Source organism: Balearica regulorum, chromosome 14, assembly GCF_011004875.1.
Source record: "Balearica regulorum gibbericeps isolate bBalReg1 chromosome 14, bBalReg1.pri, whole genome shotgun sequence".
Classification (NCBI taxonomy): Eukaryota; Metazoa; Chordata; class Aves; order Gruiformes; family Gruidae; genus Balearica; species Balearica regulorum.
In genome coordinates, this window is record NC_046197.1 from 10,360,728 (window position 1) to 10,378,044 (window position 17,317).

The following is a 17,317-nucleotide window of genomic DNA, read 5'->3' on the forward strand; positions in this document are numbered from 1 at the left end:
CAAGATACTGATGTGGAAACAAATTTACCATACATGATATTTCGACAAGAATTTAGGGAAGACTCTGAAAAGAAATCACCTCTTCCCAGTTTGTAAAAGAGCTGAAAAAGCAATTTTTAGACATTGCCACCACAATTGCTAGGGAACAAAAAATTCCCTTTCAAATTAAATTTTATCAGAAATTAGAAGTCTAAAAATCAGGCCATAGTTTATTAGTTTAGTACAGGTGGGACCTACATTTGGCTCTGAGACAAAGACTATAATTGTAAAAAAATACTGCGTAATAAGACCCTGCTAATTTGTACCCAACTGGTTACGGAGTTAGAAGGCAACTACATCATATTAGAGTTCTCTGGGAGTTTATTTTTAAACGTGGCCTATAGTTTGGGAACCAAAAGGTATTGAAATGAGAGGGATTGGTGTCATACATAACCTTTTTATGAGAAATGAAGCATTTTCAGTAGCAACTCATGATAGCCCCTACATTGTCTATACAATATGAATTTTGGAATTAATTGGCTGATGAAATTACTGTTCCCACAGCCTTGACTCACCCAGACTGAATGCCCAACAGGACCTAGGTAAGATGTAACAGGGTTACTAACATCTGCTGTTATTAACCGTGCTTCATCCCCATTCCCACACACCAAATATGTTCACAAGCATCTTTTCTTCTTGCTCTCCCTGCTGAACACCTTTGACCCTCCAGACTCCAACCCAGCAGCACATCACTGCGCAACGCCCTCCTGGAGGACATGTCCACCCACTGCCAGCCCCGGCGGCTGGAAGCTGCCCACGGGCCGTGCCGGGTGTCTCACCTCACCCACTCCCCTGCCCACCCGTGACATCGAGACGGGGAAGCCCAGACAGAGTCATTTCTTCGTCTAGCAGGAAACGCATGCAAATGAAGAGCTTGAGAGCACCCGTTAGGAAACCCCCAGCCCAGCAGCCTCCTGGGGACCTCAGCCAGCCCCCAGCCGTGCCACAGGTGCTGGCAATGCTCAGCACTAAGGGCACACACAGCCTGGCACCGCGGGAGGGTGCGCAGCCACACACAGCAGCTGGAAGAGCCTGGAAATGGAAACTCCCAGGGGAAGGAAAAAACCAACAAATCCACACCTGGAGAACAGGCTGTCCCACACCATGTAAGGACAAAAAACAAACCTGCCTTTTCCCCTGGTTTTGGCCACTGGTCTTATGATGATGGAGCCAGCTCGCTCTGTGCCAGACTAACAGTGTCAGGCCCACACAGGGCCCTGGCACTGCTCCCCAGACAGGCACAGGTTGGTACAACTGCACTTCCAAAATGGGAAACAGCTCTCAAAACCAGGAATCCTTTACACACCCCAGCAGCAGAGCAACTCAGCTGCTTCCTCTCAGGTACCTGGGTTCATCCCTTGGAGGTTACCCTCAGCCTGAGCAAAAGCAGGACACAAAGACTGGAGCCAGGTCCCCAGCAGAGCTGGCTGGCCAGGCTGAAGTCCTCACAGCACCACCAATTAAATCAGCAACACATCCTGCTTCTCCCCAAGCTCTCAGGTTTCTCCCTTCAGGGCTTTTCTCCCTCTTTTAATATCTTTATGCTGTTTAACCTTTTATGCCCCTGATGGGTGCTAACAGGACCCACCTGGCTGGGTGCCTTGGCCGTGTCTCGCAGCAGGGCTGCCAGCCCCCCACCAGCTGTGGCCACTGGCTCTGCACCATAGTAAATAGCACGTAGCAGGAAGGCCGCACACAGCACAAACCTCGTGGCTAATTTGTTCTTTCAGCATGAATGGGTTTGAGCCTGGGTTTTAGCTGTTTTCCCAGCCTTCCTACAGCCCGGGATTGGAGCAGATTTGGGGAAGCCAAAGCCCTGGGTGGAGTCTCATCAGCTACACTGCGTGTAGGGGTCTGTCACGGTCTCCATCGTTGGTGGAGAAGGGAAAGGATAAGAAACAGGTTTTAGATGCGATGTGAGGCACAGTGACTTCTAACCACACTAGACAGTCACACACCGTGACCTTTTCTCCTTCCCCATCCCACTGTGACTTCTCTGCGGAGCTGGGGAGTGGGCTCTCGAGGCCTGCACTCAAATATCATTTCCAAATGATGCTCGGTGCCCTTTCTGCTGCTCTGGAGCCAGACAGAGGAAAAAACCCAGGTGGTAACCGGGTGAACCAGATTTGCCTGTGTATGATCTGGATGTAAGGTTCTTTTTTCAACGTAATGGCATAACACATCCTTGTGGCCCTGCTAGTCTGATACCGGGGGTGACTAATGCAGGATAGTCCCTAAGCTTCAGTACACCCAGCGCCTTTCCAAGTGCTGATTACAAAAGAAAGGCAAAAGCTTTGAGACAAGGGGATTACCCAAGATGCGTCTAAGCTGGAGCTCTGTGTCTGTTTGTCATGTGATAACTGGGTATACTGTATCCCCTGGGTATTGCATCTTGCTGGGGATATTACGCTCAGCTCGTGCTGTGTCCCCGTGTGGGTTGGCTGCGTACACCCCTCAGCTGTGGGGACCTGTCCGTGGGTGCTGTGTGGAGTCCCACGTGCTGTGTTGGGTTACACACTGCCATGACTTGAGCTTTCTCTATATGCTTTGGAACCTTTGCATGGCGTTGGTGGTCCAGGCTCTGGCATTTTGGGGCCAGAGGGCTTGTTTGCAACTCCCCATCCCTGCTCTGCACAGCACACAATGGCCGTTGTTTGCCTTCGGGGTGGGTGAGTAGCCTCTGGCTTGGGAGGAACAAAGCCTGGAGCCAGTTCCTGCGAACACAAAACATGCCTTTTTATCACTTCGTGACAAATTGGTTTGTCAGCAGCAGGAAGTGATGTTACTGCTGTCCTCACCAAGGGGAAACTCCTTGTGGTTTCCATGGGGATGTATGCAACTGTACAACTACAGGTTTATATAAGCTGAAAGCCCTACACATGGCCGCTGCATGCCGGGTTTCTAGGGGTCTTGGATCAGATAAGAGGGGCAGGGCCTCAGCTGAGCCCTGCTAGCATGAAGGGACAGCTCATTCGTGTGGGACCTGGGGGAAACAGGAATTCAATGCTGGAAACCACAGTGAAGTGTGTGCCTTGGTATCCCAAACAAACAACAGTGAAGCAGGGAGAATAAATGAGGGGTGAGAAATGCCTCCCTAGCGCATCCACAGCGGGCAAAGTTCAGCTCAGCCATGTTGCCAAGGCATCCTCCAGCTCTGTCATGCACGGGCTCTGCCGCTGCCTGTTTCAGCCCCTCGTGCCTCCTTGCGCAGCTCACACCTTCTCCTCTGCCCCCACCTCGCCAGCCACCCCGCTCCTTCCCCCTTTTCAGTGAACCCCCTAGCTGAGCCCATCCATCTCCCCAAAACTGTGACACTGAGGTGACGTTTGCAGGTCTCACTCTGATCTCTCTTACTTTTCGCTGTTGTTCCTGCCCCCTTATCCTCCCCTTGTTTGGACTGGGTGCGATCCTGTCCGCAGAGGCTTTGCAGGAATCTCAGCTCTGGGCACAATGAGACTCTGATTATGGGTGACAGCAGAAGGCTCACGATAAAGACTTGGAAAAGGGCATCGCATGTCCACAGAGCTGGAAGTGCCTGTCGGTGCCTCGCTGGGACCGAAGCCCTGCTGTCACTGGCTGCCTTTTCCGCAACGGGCTTTGTGCTGAAGCAGCTCTCTTTTGCACCCCTCTGTCAGGTGCCTGCTTAGGTTATAAAAGCTGATCAGCTGCCAGGTAATGAGTTTTATTGTTCCAAGAAACACATAAACAAGCTCCCCCGGCTGACGGGGAGCGGATTTCTGTTTGAATTGCGATTAACAGGCAGGATTTTTTTATCAGTTGCACGGCCAGGGCTGCCAAGGTTGTATTTTTCCACTGAACAAGCTCTGCTTTGCTTTGAAGGTGAAAGTTTGTTCCACTGTTTACTGCAGGTGCAAAAAGGCTCACGTACTCAGAAATAGCCTTGCACACTTTACAGGGAAAGCAGCAGTAGGTGCAATCCCATGGAGCAGCACAACCTGCCAAGGGACTTTCCACGGACAAAGGGGGTTTGCAGGATTTGCGGGATGGGACAGACTTTGGGGAGGAACATTCCCTTTGAGGTTCATGCACACTTTAGAACAATAAGGGTTTCTAACTTTGTTTCTTAGTGCCCAGGGATCTCTCCTCCTTTTAGCTGCTCCATTTTTTTTTTATCCCTCGGTGTCAGGTTGAAGCTTGGCGATGGTTAACGCGTAGCACTGACGACAGAGCTGCGTCGGAGGGGAAGCTCACGTGGAAGAATTTCAGACACAGCAGTGCATCATCCCATCCTTCAAGGGCACCTTCTCCCAAGAGAAGAGTCCTGGATTTTAGCACCATTTTTTAGCACCTCCAAGTAACTTGCAGGATTTCAGGAGTTTGTGGTGCTTTGCTTGTCTCCAGTTACGTGACAAGAGCACAGCTGCTTTACACTTAAAAAAGCCCTCATTGGTAAAGTTAGGACCAGAACTGCTAAAATGCCTTGATTTTACGCAAAGAATCATAACCTGCTGCATCTGCCCAGGCAAAACCATTTCTGATGGGGCAAAAGTAGGAGCCAACTCCTTGAAAATCAGAGATGCAAGGACTGGTGGCTCCCTTCTGGAGTGGATGCAGGACACACGATGTCCTAGTGCTCCCCCAGCATCCAGCTCCCCGCCACCAGCATTAGTACCCTGCCTAGCAAAGCAAGCTTCCAGCTGCCTTTCTTCCACATTAGCTTCCCCTAGTAAGGGCACATCACAGCAACACTGCTGCCCCCATACGCATCCTGCCCCACACAACCCATGGAGATGTCCGGTTCTATCGCACCACGCAGCATTAATCCTGCACCATTTGCTGCCCCTCACCCTGCAGCTCCTGCCTGTGAGCTGCCAGGAACACTGGCTTGTAGAACTTCCTTGCCTGGCTTTTGATATGCTACATAAAACTCTTTCCATTGCCCCAACTGAAGTGCCAGGTAAGTCACACCAGCGAGAATCTGCAGCAGAAGGTATTTTCTTACCAGGGCCCAAATAAATTGTCTTGTTGGTTACCTGATCGCTTGTTATGCCCTGATTTGTTTACAGCGATAGCCCAGCAAGCCAAATACTTCACTCCAGGGATCAGAGACAGTTTGAGTTGCAAAAAGGAATCAAGGAGGTAGGGCAGAAAGAAGAAAACACCTTGGCACAAACTCACAAGCATTGGAGATCTGTTACCAACAAGTTAATTTTTAGATTTAACCTTTGGAGCATTAAAAATAAACAAGCAATAAAGACACTTTTTCCTAGGAGAAGGCCTATTTTAAATTCACTATAACCCCATGCCCAAGTCTCAGCCAGTTTAAACTGTTACAGCCCTGAGGCCATCACTGCAGCCACATCTACCTAACAGCTGAGAAGCCAGCCTTGGGTCTTTGCCACTGCATATAGTTATGTTGTTTAAACCTATTTTTCCATCTAGTTCAGTCAAGACCTGAGGTCAGCGGAGTTGACAATTCAGATTTCTTAGAGCTCTTCACCTGGGAGCTTCCACATGAGTTTTGTGACTGTAAAATGGAAGACTAAAGAATGTATCATCCACCTCAATAGAAATATCATAATTTATTCTTTGTATAAAAAAGTTAATCATGTAACAAAACTATGTCTTCATAAGAAGAAATATATTATTTCACATCATAAATAAATCAGCAAACATACAACCCTTGGCAACTCAAAAAAGCACTTGCCTGGTGCTTTGTCAGTGCTTGGGAAACAAGAAAAGCTGACATATATACACAGGATTACAGTACCAAAAAATACTGAGGTATTTGGTTTCTCTAGAAATGAAACTTTAGGTTTGTGAAGGCAAAAAACAATGCACTAATGTAAAAATAAATAAATAGGACTGTCATAAACGGGGACAGCATCAGTGTTGCTCAGAGTGTCCAGGAATGGGAATACTGGTGAGCATGCTACTAAACATGGAGCAGGCTTAGAACAGACAGAAGACAAGGAGGAACAGCTCAGGAAGAGACAATGTCCTTTGATCTCTGTGTAGGCATCCAGATATTGGCTTTAAAAGTCAGCAGAAAAGTCAGTAACACCTATTTGTCTGGCATTGGGTGAGCTCTTCTCCATTTATGACACTGTTCTGGGATCCATGGATGGTTCCCCACAAAACACGAATGACTGATGACACTGTCCCCATAGTTATTGCACTTCTGAGACAGTAAGTCTGAGTTCTGACCATGTTTTCACCAGCTTTTTAGCAGCTTGGAGAAGTGGTAATGGGGCTCTGAAGATAGCTTAAAGCACTGGACGAGGTGTGAACAGGGATGGAGACTGGAAAGTTAAAGACCGTGGTGGTTGATGCTCCTCTGTCCAATACTGACATAGCAGGGCTACCAGCTTCTGCTGAGCAGTTAGGGGCAAGGACCTGCGACTCAAATTGAAGCAGCTGCCCCATGAAGCTGAAGTTTGGGGAAATGATGCTTCTTCTCTGCTTCACAAACTCAAAGGCTTCGTCCAGTTTGACTCTGTTGGTCCTCATGAGATAAGCAAGGCAGATGGTTGCCGATCGGGAAATGCCAGCCTGGCAGTGCACAAATACCCTTCCTCCATCATTTTTAACAGAGTCTGAAAGGATTAAAATACACAGTTAGCAAACAAGTCCCACTGCTTCCAGAGGTGGGAAAGCACAGGCTGCTGTTTTACATTTCTTTCATCCATCCTTTCCTTAGCCGAATAGGTGTACCCAGCGCTTTTGAGACAAAGAGAGCCTTTGTCCTGAGGGAACCAGCAGTCTAGCTATTTTCATTCCGGGCTCCAATTATACTAACAGCTCCTCCAGGTCACTTTAGCAGTCTTGCAAGATTACTTTAATACTGATCTGCTTAAATTCACTAGCTCTTTTCTGCAAGACCAGTGCCTCTTGATTTAAGACTTCAAACAGCTTTGTGAAGCCAAGATTATTCCTCTGAGCAGAATAAAATCAATGGAAATGTTCCCTGAATATATCTCCCCAATGGAATGAGATTCCCCAATCTCAAATGTAGGTTTTACCAGGGAAAACAATGCCCCAAAATCACTTTCCTGGGTACATCACCCCAGGAAAAAGAACAGACTGTAAAGAGAGCTCATTTACCTATGAAATCAATCGCCTCATTAAACCAGGAGCTGATATCTGCCTTGTGGTTGTCCTCCACGGGGATACTTTTATACTGGTAGTGCCCTTCAAAGTGGTTGGGCAGTCGCCGAGACATTGATTAACGCGGTGATCCCCAAAGCGTCCAGCATGTCTTTTCGGGAGGCATGGTAAGCGCTGCCCAAGTAGAGGAACGGCAGGATTTCCACTGGCCCGCCCTAAAACAGAAAGGACAGACAACCGGTTAACTTCGCCCGGCAGTTCGCAGACAGCTTCCCCCCTCCTTTCGCGGCGTAAAAGCGCCAAACTCCTTCGTCCTAACGCGGCGCCTGCTCGCTCCCGGGTCTCGCACGCACCCAGCGGAGCTGCCCGACCGCCCCCGGCCCGTCCCCGCTCACCTGGTCGTAGAGGGGGGTGCCGCAGGAGCTGCACCCCGAGTCGGCGCTGCCGGGCGCGCTGCTGGCGCTCAGGGGCAGGCTGAGGCCGGTGGGAGCCGCCGGCTTGGTGCAGAGCTCGGAGCAGGCGGACGAGAAAGCTTCGTAACCTCCTGCGGGGGGCAGAGGGGAGAGAGGCGCCGGGTGAGCGCTGCGCGGCCGGGGGGAACCAGCGGAGCCCCGCTGGCAGCGCGGCCGGGCCGGCTGCGCCCCCCCCCGCCCTCCCCTCGCCCTCCGGCGGGGGCCGGTGCGGTCCCGGGGCCACTCACCCTTGAGGAAACAGATGCGGGCGCCGCGGGCCTCCCTGCAGAGGGTGCCGAGGGCCAGCAGCAGCGTGCTGTCGCGCTTGGGCAGCTCCAGGTCTGCGCTGCGCTCGTCCAGCAGCACCACGGTGTGGACCAGCCCCTGGCGCAGGCGGGCTCGGAGCTCCTCGTTGGGGACGACGTGCTCCAGGGCCAGGGCGCCCTTGGCGCGGCGGCGGACGATGGTGCTGAGGCGGACGTTGCAGGAGCCGCGGATGTGCGCGGCGTTGAAGGAGAAGAAGGAGCGGCAGTCGAGGACGAGGCACTGCGCGGCGCGCTCCTGCAGCAGCCCCCGCAGCGCCTCGCACTCCAGCGCGCACACCCGCAGGTTCACCATGGCGGCCCCGGACGAGGAAAAAGGAGGAGAAGGAGGCGGCGTGGTCGGTGTCGGAGGTGCCGGTATCCCGGGAAAGTGCAGCACCGTACGACCCACTCTGGCCCCGCACGCCCGGGCCCGGCTTATATGGGGCAGCGCCGGCGGGCCGGCGTTTTCTCAATGGGGCCGCGTCACGTGGGCGCCTTGCGAAGACGTCACCTGGCGGCGCGCCAGCACGGGCGCGCCCAGCACAGCCGGCATGACGTCATGTGCCGCGGGGCCGGCGGAGAGCGGCCACGCGCCCGTACCGACAGAAGGGTACACGGCTGCGTATACATACACACCTTCCCTACACACATATGCACACACACAGAGGTATATACATATGCACACACGTATACATGTGCACACTCACATACTATACACACTCACACGTACATATAAACATGTATACACATACATAGACATACATATGCACATACAAGCACTTACACATTTATATGCACACATGCACATAAACACAGGTGCCAACATACACACTTGCCTACAGACATGCATATACATACCTACACACATATACATACATAAACACACATAAACGTACCTATTTATGTGCCTACACATTCATACAGTCACATACATACATGCGTATCCATGCACATATATACATGCAGACACATACACAGACAGGTACACCCATATATACACGCATATACACGGATGTACGCACATCTACACACGTACACCGCCCTTCACACCCCCCCCCCCCCATGCCCACTGCTCCTACCTCACTGCGCACTGTGCCCCGCTCCCTGCCCCACAGCTCCGGGCCTGGCCGGGGCTGGGGCACCCGCGGCCCATCCCCCCAGCACTGGCCGCTCCCCACTGTCCCACAGAGCTCAGAGCACTGCTGGGGGCAGCACGCTGCGGGAGCAGCAGTGCGGGAGGATGTGGAGCCACGGGTGCGGGCATGCATGTTCTCCTGAAATATGCGTATAAAGAGATGAGCGTATGCATACATATATTTGCATTCAAGCATAGACATATATACGTGTACAGACATATCTACACATAAATATACATGTGTATACATATATTTGTATATATATTTATAATGTAAACGCATATTTGAGAGCCGTTCCCATCATGGTTTATGTGTAAGGAAGACATAGTAACTCCTACTGACATAGTAGACCAGCAGCCCATGCAAAGTCCGTTTTCCACACTGAGAACACCCCCAGAAGTTGGGGCTGCCTGGTAACTGGCAGTGGAGTAGTGGGAGCCTTCTTTTTTTCTCCCCTTGGTAATGCATCAGTGCTTCCCAGAAGTTTTCTTTTCCTTGTGGGCGACCAGCTTCCACCAAGACACTCGGGTGTTTCTTACTCAGGGCTTCCAGTCAGTGCCACTTCCACTTTCCCCTGCCGCCCCACGATGCCTCCCCGGCCTCACTGGCTCCCGTCCGCTCGCTGCCCCCAGCCACCGCTGCCTCCCCAGCACCTCCTCCTGCTTTTCCTTTTCCCCCAGCCCTTTCCCAGTGATCCCTCTTCCCCCTGCGCTGCCAGCCCCAGCTGTGCTGCTCCTTCCGTGACTCTTTCAGTAGTTTTCTGTTTCCCCTTCTCCAGCTGCTCCTTTCAGAGGACACCTCTCCATCCACCCTTCCACCCTGGGGCTCCTCCTGCTCCACCAGCCTCGCGGGCTGCCAACCATCAGTCCTCAAATTTTCCAGCTTCTCCCCCACTGATGTCTCCCAGTCTTTAAGTACCTCAGACCTGCTCAAACCAGCAGGGCTCCCTATCTGGCCGAGATCTCCAGAGCCCCACGGGGGGCCAGGAGGAGGGGGCATGAGGAAGGGCACGGGGAAGGGCACAGGCAGGCGAGTGCCAGCTCTGGCTCACCCGCTTATTGCAGGATTGTCTGGGCTCTGCTGAGCCGTGGGGGTTTTGGCAGAACTGCAGCCTCAAAGCAAATCTGTTTTTTCAACACATTCCTTAAAAATAAACACAGGATTGCACTTTTCATTCCATTTATTTATTGTTGTTCTCTTAACAGCGGGTTGGAAACAGATTGCGAGAGAAACACTCATACACTTCAGTGAAATGACTCTGCTCGACCACACCATCACCCACTCCGTTACAGGGACCCTGCAGCTGTCCACAGCGGATCGCTGGGTGTGAATCACGGGGGTCACCGGTCGGGAGGGTGGCACACATCCCTCCACACCACGAGCGCGTGGGAGGTGGGCAGGGAGCATGGGCCATGCCGCAGGCAGCAGCGGACCCCCGTGTCCTCCTCTAATACACTCCGAGCCAACTCCTTGTGAGATGTGATATCGCTGCAATGCCATGCCATGGCCAAGTTCTGGTGATCTTGCACGTCATCTGTCAAACACCAACCAACCCAGATAATTGTAAGAAGCTGAACAGCAGGAATTATCGACGATCGATTGCTCGGCAGCTTTTTGCAGCAGGAACCGTTATAGCAGGTGGCCACAAGACAGGACTTTATTCATCACATTTTCCTAGAGAAAAATTTCATCCTTTTGATATAGACCTCAGATGTTGACCTTTCTGTAAGTTTATACCCAAGAATCACTTCACTTTATTCCTTTGGAGTGTGATGCAGGAGTGATTTAAGGCACCACTGGGCAGGAGCACAGAGGCAAGGACTCTGCTCAGCCTAAGCATAGTAACCCTGTGGGGCTAGGAGCTGGGAATGTCCTTCTCCCAGGGGACTTGACCAATACGTTGCACTGCTCCAGCCAGCGCAAAGCCTGGAGCGGGAGAGCAGGTTGGGAGGCTTCACTTGAACACTTTAATGGAAAGCGGTATTTTTAACTGTGCTGTGCCACTAGCGCTTCGTTAGTGGGAACAGCCAGCCCTGGCTCACAGACACAGGTATCCCCATCCCACTGACAGTCTTTTCTCTTGTTGTCCCAAACTCTACTCAGTGTCCCACATGGAAAACAAAGCTAAAAGACAGAGACTATTTTTCCTCCAGTTTTCCAACCTCAATTTTTGCCAATATTAAGCCAAGTTTAAAGAAATTGCCATGTCTGACACCCACACGGCTAAATGAGAATGTGCTCAATGACAACCACCTTTCCAGTCATGATGTTAACCAGCATTATACAAATATTAAATATGGGCCAGACACCGTGGGCCAGATACCTTGGCTGCTCTGAGACAGTGCAGAGAAGACATCCAGCTGAGGCCTTTGCACAAAGGGAATTTGCCTGCACAACAATGATAATTGCTCTTTGATGGACTTATGTAATTATGAGACTTTTGAATCTGGTCTTGTTTACACCCAGTGCAAATCAGGAAGAAAAAAATTCATCACATGTGGCACTGTGTACTTCATCACTTATAATCCTGGACTAGCTATTTCCTTGCTTTACTCTATTTTTGTTTTCTTTTCTTAAATAAACCTGCCATAAGAATGAAAGAAAGGAAAATACAAAACAGGGCTGAAGTGGTTTTTAAGGAGCTTACTCCGACCTGAATGACTTTCTTAAGGGTTAGATTTCCTGCCTTAACAAAAGCCAGGATATACAAAATTAACCCCTTCCTCCAAAAAAGATCCTGTTTGCACTCTGGCCACAATGTCATTGTAAGGCTAATAATAGAAACAAGAGCATGAAGCGTGGGGGTGGGAGGTGATGCTTTGATCTGAGCAGACGGACCCACTGCCGGCATTCGGCCCCCTTTATCCCCTGGGCTTTAACAGTTCCCACGCTGCTCTGCCAAAATACATACAACCCCTAACAACATGAGAGCCCTATGAGTGTGAGCCCTCACTCGTGGCATTAGGGACTTCTTGGGAAAATGACTTCATGGCAATTTCATCATGTCACAGCTGAGCGTGTTGTCTTTGTCTCAGTGGACCAGAGACCTGGCTGGCTTTCTCCAGAGGCCATGGGTCTTCCAGAGCGACCTGGCTGATGTTTATCTCGGAGGGTAATAGAGGGCTGCAGACAGCTTCTGCATTGACTGACACCAATGCCAATTTGTTAGCAACTTGGTGACAAGTGTAGATAACCCCTGGCCTGGAACTGGCCCATTGCACAAACCAGTCACCCAGTAATACTGGTTATTCAGGCTTTTTAACTAGTCACGGCCAAAATCAGTCCTGAACCGTTCCAGCAAAGCCAGAATTACAGCAACATTGGACCTGACCTGAGCCTGGGCCTCGCTGTCCTCCATGCAAGTTTCATCTGAATAAAGATACGAAGGATCAAGCCTCAACACTTGAGACACAGAACAAAAATGCATGTGGGAACATTTGGAAACCGTGCTGGATGCTGGATGCATTTCTTCAGCATGTGTAACATTTTCTCCGAATTCAGTTTCACAACCCAGCATTTCCTTTTGTAAATATTTGGACAGATTTTACAGAGACACAGATTCACAAGAAACAGAAAGAAACAGCAAAGAAAAACAGAGGGGCAGAGAGAGAAAGAAAAGGAAGGACAGAAGGAAGGAAGGAAGGAAGGAAGGAAGGAAAGGAAAAAGAAAGAAAGAAAAGGATTCAGCAATGAAAGGTTACAATAAACAGAACACAAACAATATAGAATTACTGATGACACATACTACAATGAAAATATTATTTTTTATGCATTTAAATCCTGAGATTTAACCCTTTAGACAGGGTTTGGCTGAGCTCAGACTGCCTCAGATTCTTCATGTTGGAGTTGATGAGGTGGGGGAATGGAGAGGCAGAAGGGGCAGTCCTGATAGCAGGAAAATCAGCTCTGGGCTGGGGTCTCACTCCTGGAGAGACAGGCTGGAAAACCCAGCATGGCCTTATTTCTGTGTGCCACGTCCACTGCGTAACTGATTCTTGCTGAGTGGAAAATAGTTGGTGTAGTGGCTCGGGTCTCTCAGCTGAGGACACATCCTGGCTACAGACGTACATTGAGGAATAAGGAAAGCCCCTTTCTCTAGCCCTGCCTGAGGAAATCTCAGCTCCCGGCCTGCCTGTCCCGCACTGCTCGCTGCCTCCTGCTCCCCGGGCTGCGGGCAGAGGTGGGGGGAGAGCAGGCGCTGGCAGCAGTGGGTGCCTTTCCCGCACACGCGTGCACCATGATGGTCATTCCTTGGACTCCAGGCTCCTCATCACGACTCCTTCTCTGCTGTATTTTTAATGCAGAGCCATGAGCTCCCCGTGGCTTCGTGATACCACCGGCAGCACACCACCCACGGTCAGCTCCAAAATGTGACCGCCCCCGGAGCCAGCCCCACGCTGCAGCTGGGGGCTTGCCATCAGCTCTGCATCTGCCTCTCGGTTACACGACCCCAGGCGCCCAGACAGCTCGCCTGGCACCATATGACCCCGTACATGTGTGTGTGCCTGTCACAGGGCCCGACATATGGAATCTCATGGCCTGAAACCCAAGACATTTGAGAAGTCTGCAGCACGGATGGTTCCCCATCGTAATTTTGCAAGTGGCTCCATGTCTGCTTGAGCAGCTAATGCAAGTCAGGAGTTTTGCTTTCTCTTCCAGTGACTCACCAAGCTGCCTCGGGCAAGTTGCTTAGTGCTGCGTTTTAACATGATTACAGGCATTAGACAGCCAGTCTGGGATACCATGGATTTGATATTCAAAATCATTAAATACCTGCCTCCAAAGGAAAATCTCTGGGAATTAGTGGCACTGATACAGTTCACAGCACTAGGATCAGCTTAGTAGGGCAAATGGTTTAGGCAATTTAATCTTACATTTAATTGCCTCTATTAATCTGCTATGAATCATGCCATGCACTAGGCATAAGGGTATTTATTCAATAAAATGACTGTATTTTTAAAGTTCTCATATTTCAAGATGAGAGGTATTATATACATAATAAAATATACTTATGGGAAATTATTCTTCCTACTGCTTGAATGTGTATTTTCTCAATAACATCCTCTAATGGCTGGTATGGCAAGGCAAGGCTTCCGTGGGAGGAGGGTGAATTTGAATAGAAAACAAATGACGTACCTCACACCAAGAAGCAGGGAGAGGCACGCTCTCCTATCCAGAAACATGAGAGCCGGGTTTATTGCTAGTCATGTGGTGCCAGTGTTTTCTGGGTGCAGTGAGTATGAGCTTCATATTCCCAGAACCATCAGCGCTATAAAGATTGAGATAAGAGCTGTGGAGTCACTGCCATTTGCAGGTTGTTCTTCTGTTCTTCTTATCTTTACAGAGAGATGAAGGCTTCCCAAACGTGCATGCCACCTAGTAACCGGCAGAAAGGCAGAGGGGCTGATTTTGAGCCTGGGATTGCTCTGGTTTGTGCCCATTAGGATGGAGCAGAGCTGGAAGGGGTACAGTTGGAGTCTGGCATCTTGCTACCTGTTCTGGAGGGAGCGCAAACTTGTTCTCCATTAGCCATAGCCACATCTCTTCCCACCGGCTCATGGGTGCGAGGCTCTGTAAAGTCAGTGCAAGCAGCTACCGTGGGATTTCCCCAGCATAAAGACCCCATCTGGGAAAGAGTTTCATAGTAACTGCTCCCAACTCAAGAATAACTTTGGATGGATGTAGGCAGCTTGGAATAATTTAGGACTGTCAGGGCCGAAAGCTGCAGAGGTGATGGAAAGGTACTTCTGCCTCCTCCTGATGGCCTGTGCTAAGTGGAGGACTCAAGGACCCAGGGGTCAGGCCCTCCCGGCGTACACACACCACTCATCCACACCATTTCTACCCGCCGCCAGGTCTCAATCTGTCTCACCGCCTAATGGTGTTGAAAGGGGTTATTTGCTGAGGGGACAGAAGGGGAGGATGTAACAGCAAAAGCAACTGTAAACCAAAATAACGTGAGGTTTCTGTTATCAAAAGCCGTAATTCCCACATTCTTGGACTATGGAGTAACCCAGTGTGGAGACCCAAGAGTGACATTTCATACAAGGATGTAAAAAAATAAAGCCACTTTTAAAGGAAGCAAAGCACAAAGAAATTCCAGTGGATATTACATTGCACACACTCCACCTGAGTTCCTTGTTGTTCACCCACCTTTTCAGTGCTTTCTTACTATGAGCTTCCAAGGTGTTTATAGACATCTTTGTATTTCATTTGTATCTGTTAAAAAATACCCCCATATCAGTAAATACAGAACCGCTTATTCATTTTCTGCTATGCAGTTTGTTAAAATATTTGCAATATGACATGATTCTCTCATGTGATAGAGTGAGGTGATGTTTGTGTGTAATAGCGGTTAGTGAAAACACAGTATTAGTCATAGGAGAGAATAACACTTGACTGTTTTGAATATGAAAAACTTTAGGCTGTGGAAAAAGCCAAACTTTGGCCCACTGTGTTGTTTTCAGAAGTATATGAGAACATACGGGGCAGAGTGACTCACTGTGTAGTGTCCTCTGAGTGTCACCTCAAGTGGGACAGAGCACAATATCCAGGAAAGGGATCTAACGACCCATTTCTTTGTCCATGAAATGCCTTTTCTCGGCCACCCATGACTTGCCCACATTGCTCATGCCCCATTCGACTTGATAAAACTCAGCGTTGAGCTGATCTCATTGCCTCGCTGTGAAACCTTCAGGTGAGTCTAGCAAGCGTTCGTGTTGTCCTTCTCCGAAGCGTTGGACAAACTGTTTCTTGACGGGGATGAATGAGAAGTGAAGTCATACAGCAGCGTTGGCTCAAACAAATTTGCCCAAACATGGGACGTTTCTCGCGGGGGTGGCCACACGCGTGGCCAGACGCCCGGCGGCTCTTGGAGCCCATCGCAAGCTGTGATTTCACCTCGGCCGCCGCACAAAATGCTGAGCTCTGTTTAGATAGAGGCCCAACCAAAGGGATGCTCGCATGAATACACTTCTCAGAGAGTAATTTTTTTACAGCTGCTGTGGAGTAAAAACCTCGCTTCCCAATAAAGGGAGAAGGCATCCCACAAAAGCAGCAGGCTGAGGGGACCCCTAAAATGGAAGGGGTTGAAAGTTGGGGGAGACTTTCCTTTGAGCGTGGCAGCTCCTGAATGGCACGAGCAGCTGGACAGCCCCACGATGGTCACGGCTTCACGTGGACGGGGACCCTGCCGAGCCCCGACCCGGGGCAGCAGCTGGGGAGCCCTGGGTCTGACAGCAATAGAGGGAAGGAAGAGACGCTCTCAGATTTTAAAACTAATCTGATTACCCCAAGGTTACACTGACAAGCACTGTGTCTCAGATGGAAAGTGAGGACTAGAGTCCAGGAGTTTTCTGAAGGCCTACCATAAAGATTTCCTTTTGTTCTTACATATCTTATGGCCATCTCTAAGAACAGCTCTGGCATGTAATCAGGTAAAACAATAACTAAGCCCCCCCGCAATTAAGTGGTTGAGCCAGTCACAACCAAAATCAGGCTTCAGAGAAAACAAATCAGAATTGAATAACTGAAAAAAATATTTTTGCTTTCAAACAAGCAAAAAAAAAAAAGATCATTATACTGGAGTTATATGTGAACACAACCCCTCACTTGAACATAGAGAATTTATACAAACATGTGAAATGTGAGCCAGGGGCTGAATTTTGCAGTTTGGGCTCTGACCAATTTAATAATTCAAGGTATTTTTTCCTTTCTTTTTCCTCTCTGTCCAGTTCAGGTTTAGTTCACATGACAGGTCCACCAGTGGGATATGTCACATCAATCAGCATTCATTTGCTTTCCCCAGTACTCATTTTTTCTTTCTTGAAAAAGAGGAACAAGAAGTGAAATTAGCTAAAGGAATCGGCCGCATTCTCAAATGGTAAATACAAGAGGAGCATGAATCATCTTCTCATAGAAATGACGAGAGGATGGAAAAGGTAGCGGTTTGGGAGAAGCAAGTTATGTTCTACATGGCTGATTCAGCTCTCTGGACTGAAAATGAATCATCAGAATATTTAAATCACATTACCAGTATTAACACACACAAAACCCCCAAGTTCAGGAAACCTTTGTTATGAAACAAATTTGATGATGGGTAAAAAAGAACAAAGGGACAGTTTCCTAACCGTCCTGTACTCGCTGAGCCCTGCTGCGTGTCCCGGCCTTACAGCCCTGGGAGAACTGGAGCTTGCTGCAGTTGCAATTGCAATGTTGTAGCAGAGCTCTGCCGAGCCTTACAACCCCAAATGCTTCAGAAACCAAAAGACAGACTCTCCTTCACCCACTAGAGCTCTTACACTTCAGCGGTGACATG

At 49.6% G+C, this 17,317-nt stretch overlaps 1 protein-coding gene across 1 annotated transcript; it reads right to left on the minus strand.

Moving 5' to 3' along the window:
• Window positions 1-6,082: 6,082 nt before the first annotated feature.
• DUSP1 (dual specificity phosphatase 1) lies at window positions 6,083-8,287 on the minus strand. The gene is given in 5 exon segments (XM_075766260.1): window positions 6,083-6,596; window positions 7,105-7,208; window positions 7,210-7,322; window positions 7,503-7,651; window positions 7,808-8,287. Coding segments are annotated over 5 exon segments (1,107 nt in total). The 5' UTR covers window positions 8,178-8,287; the 3' UTR covers window positions 6,083-6,225.
• Window positions 8,288-17,317: the final 9,030 nt, after the last annotated feature.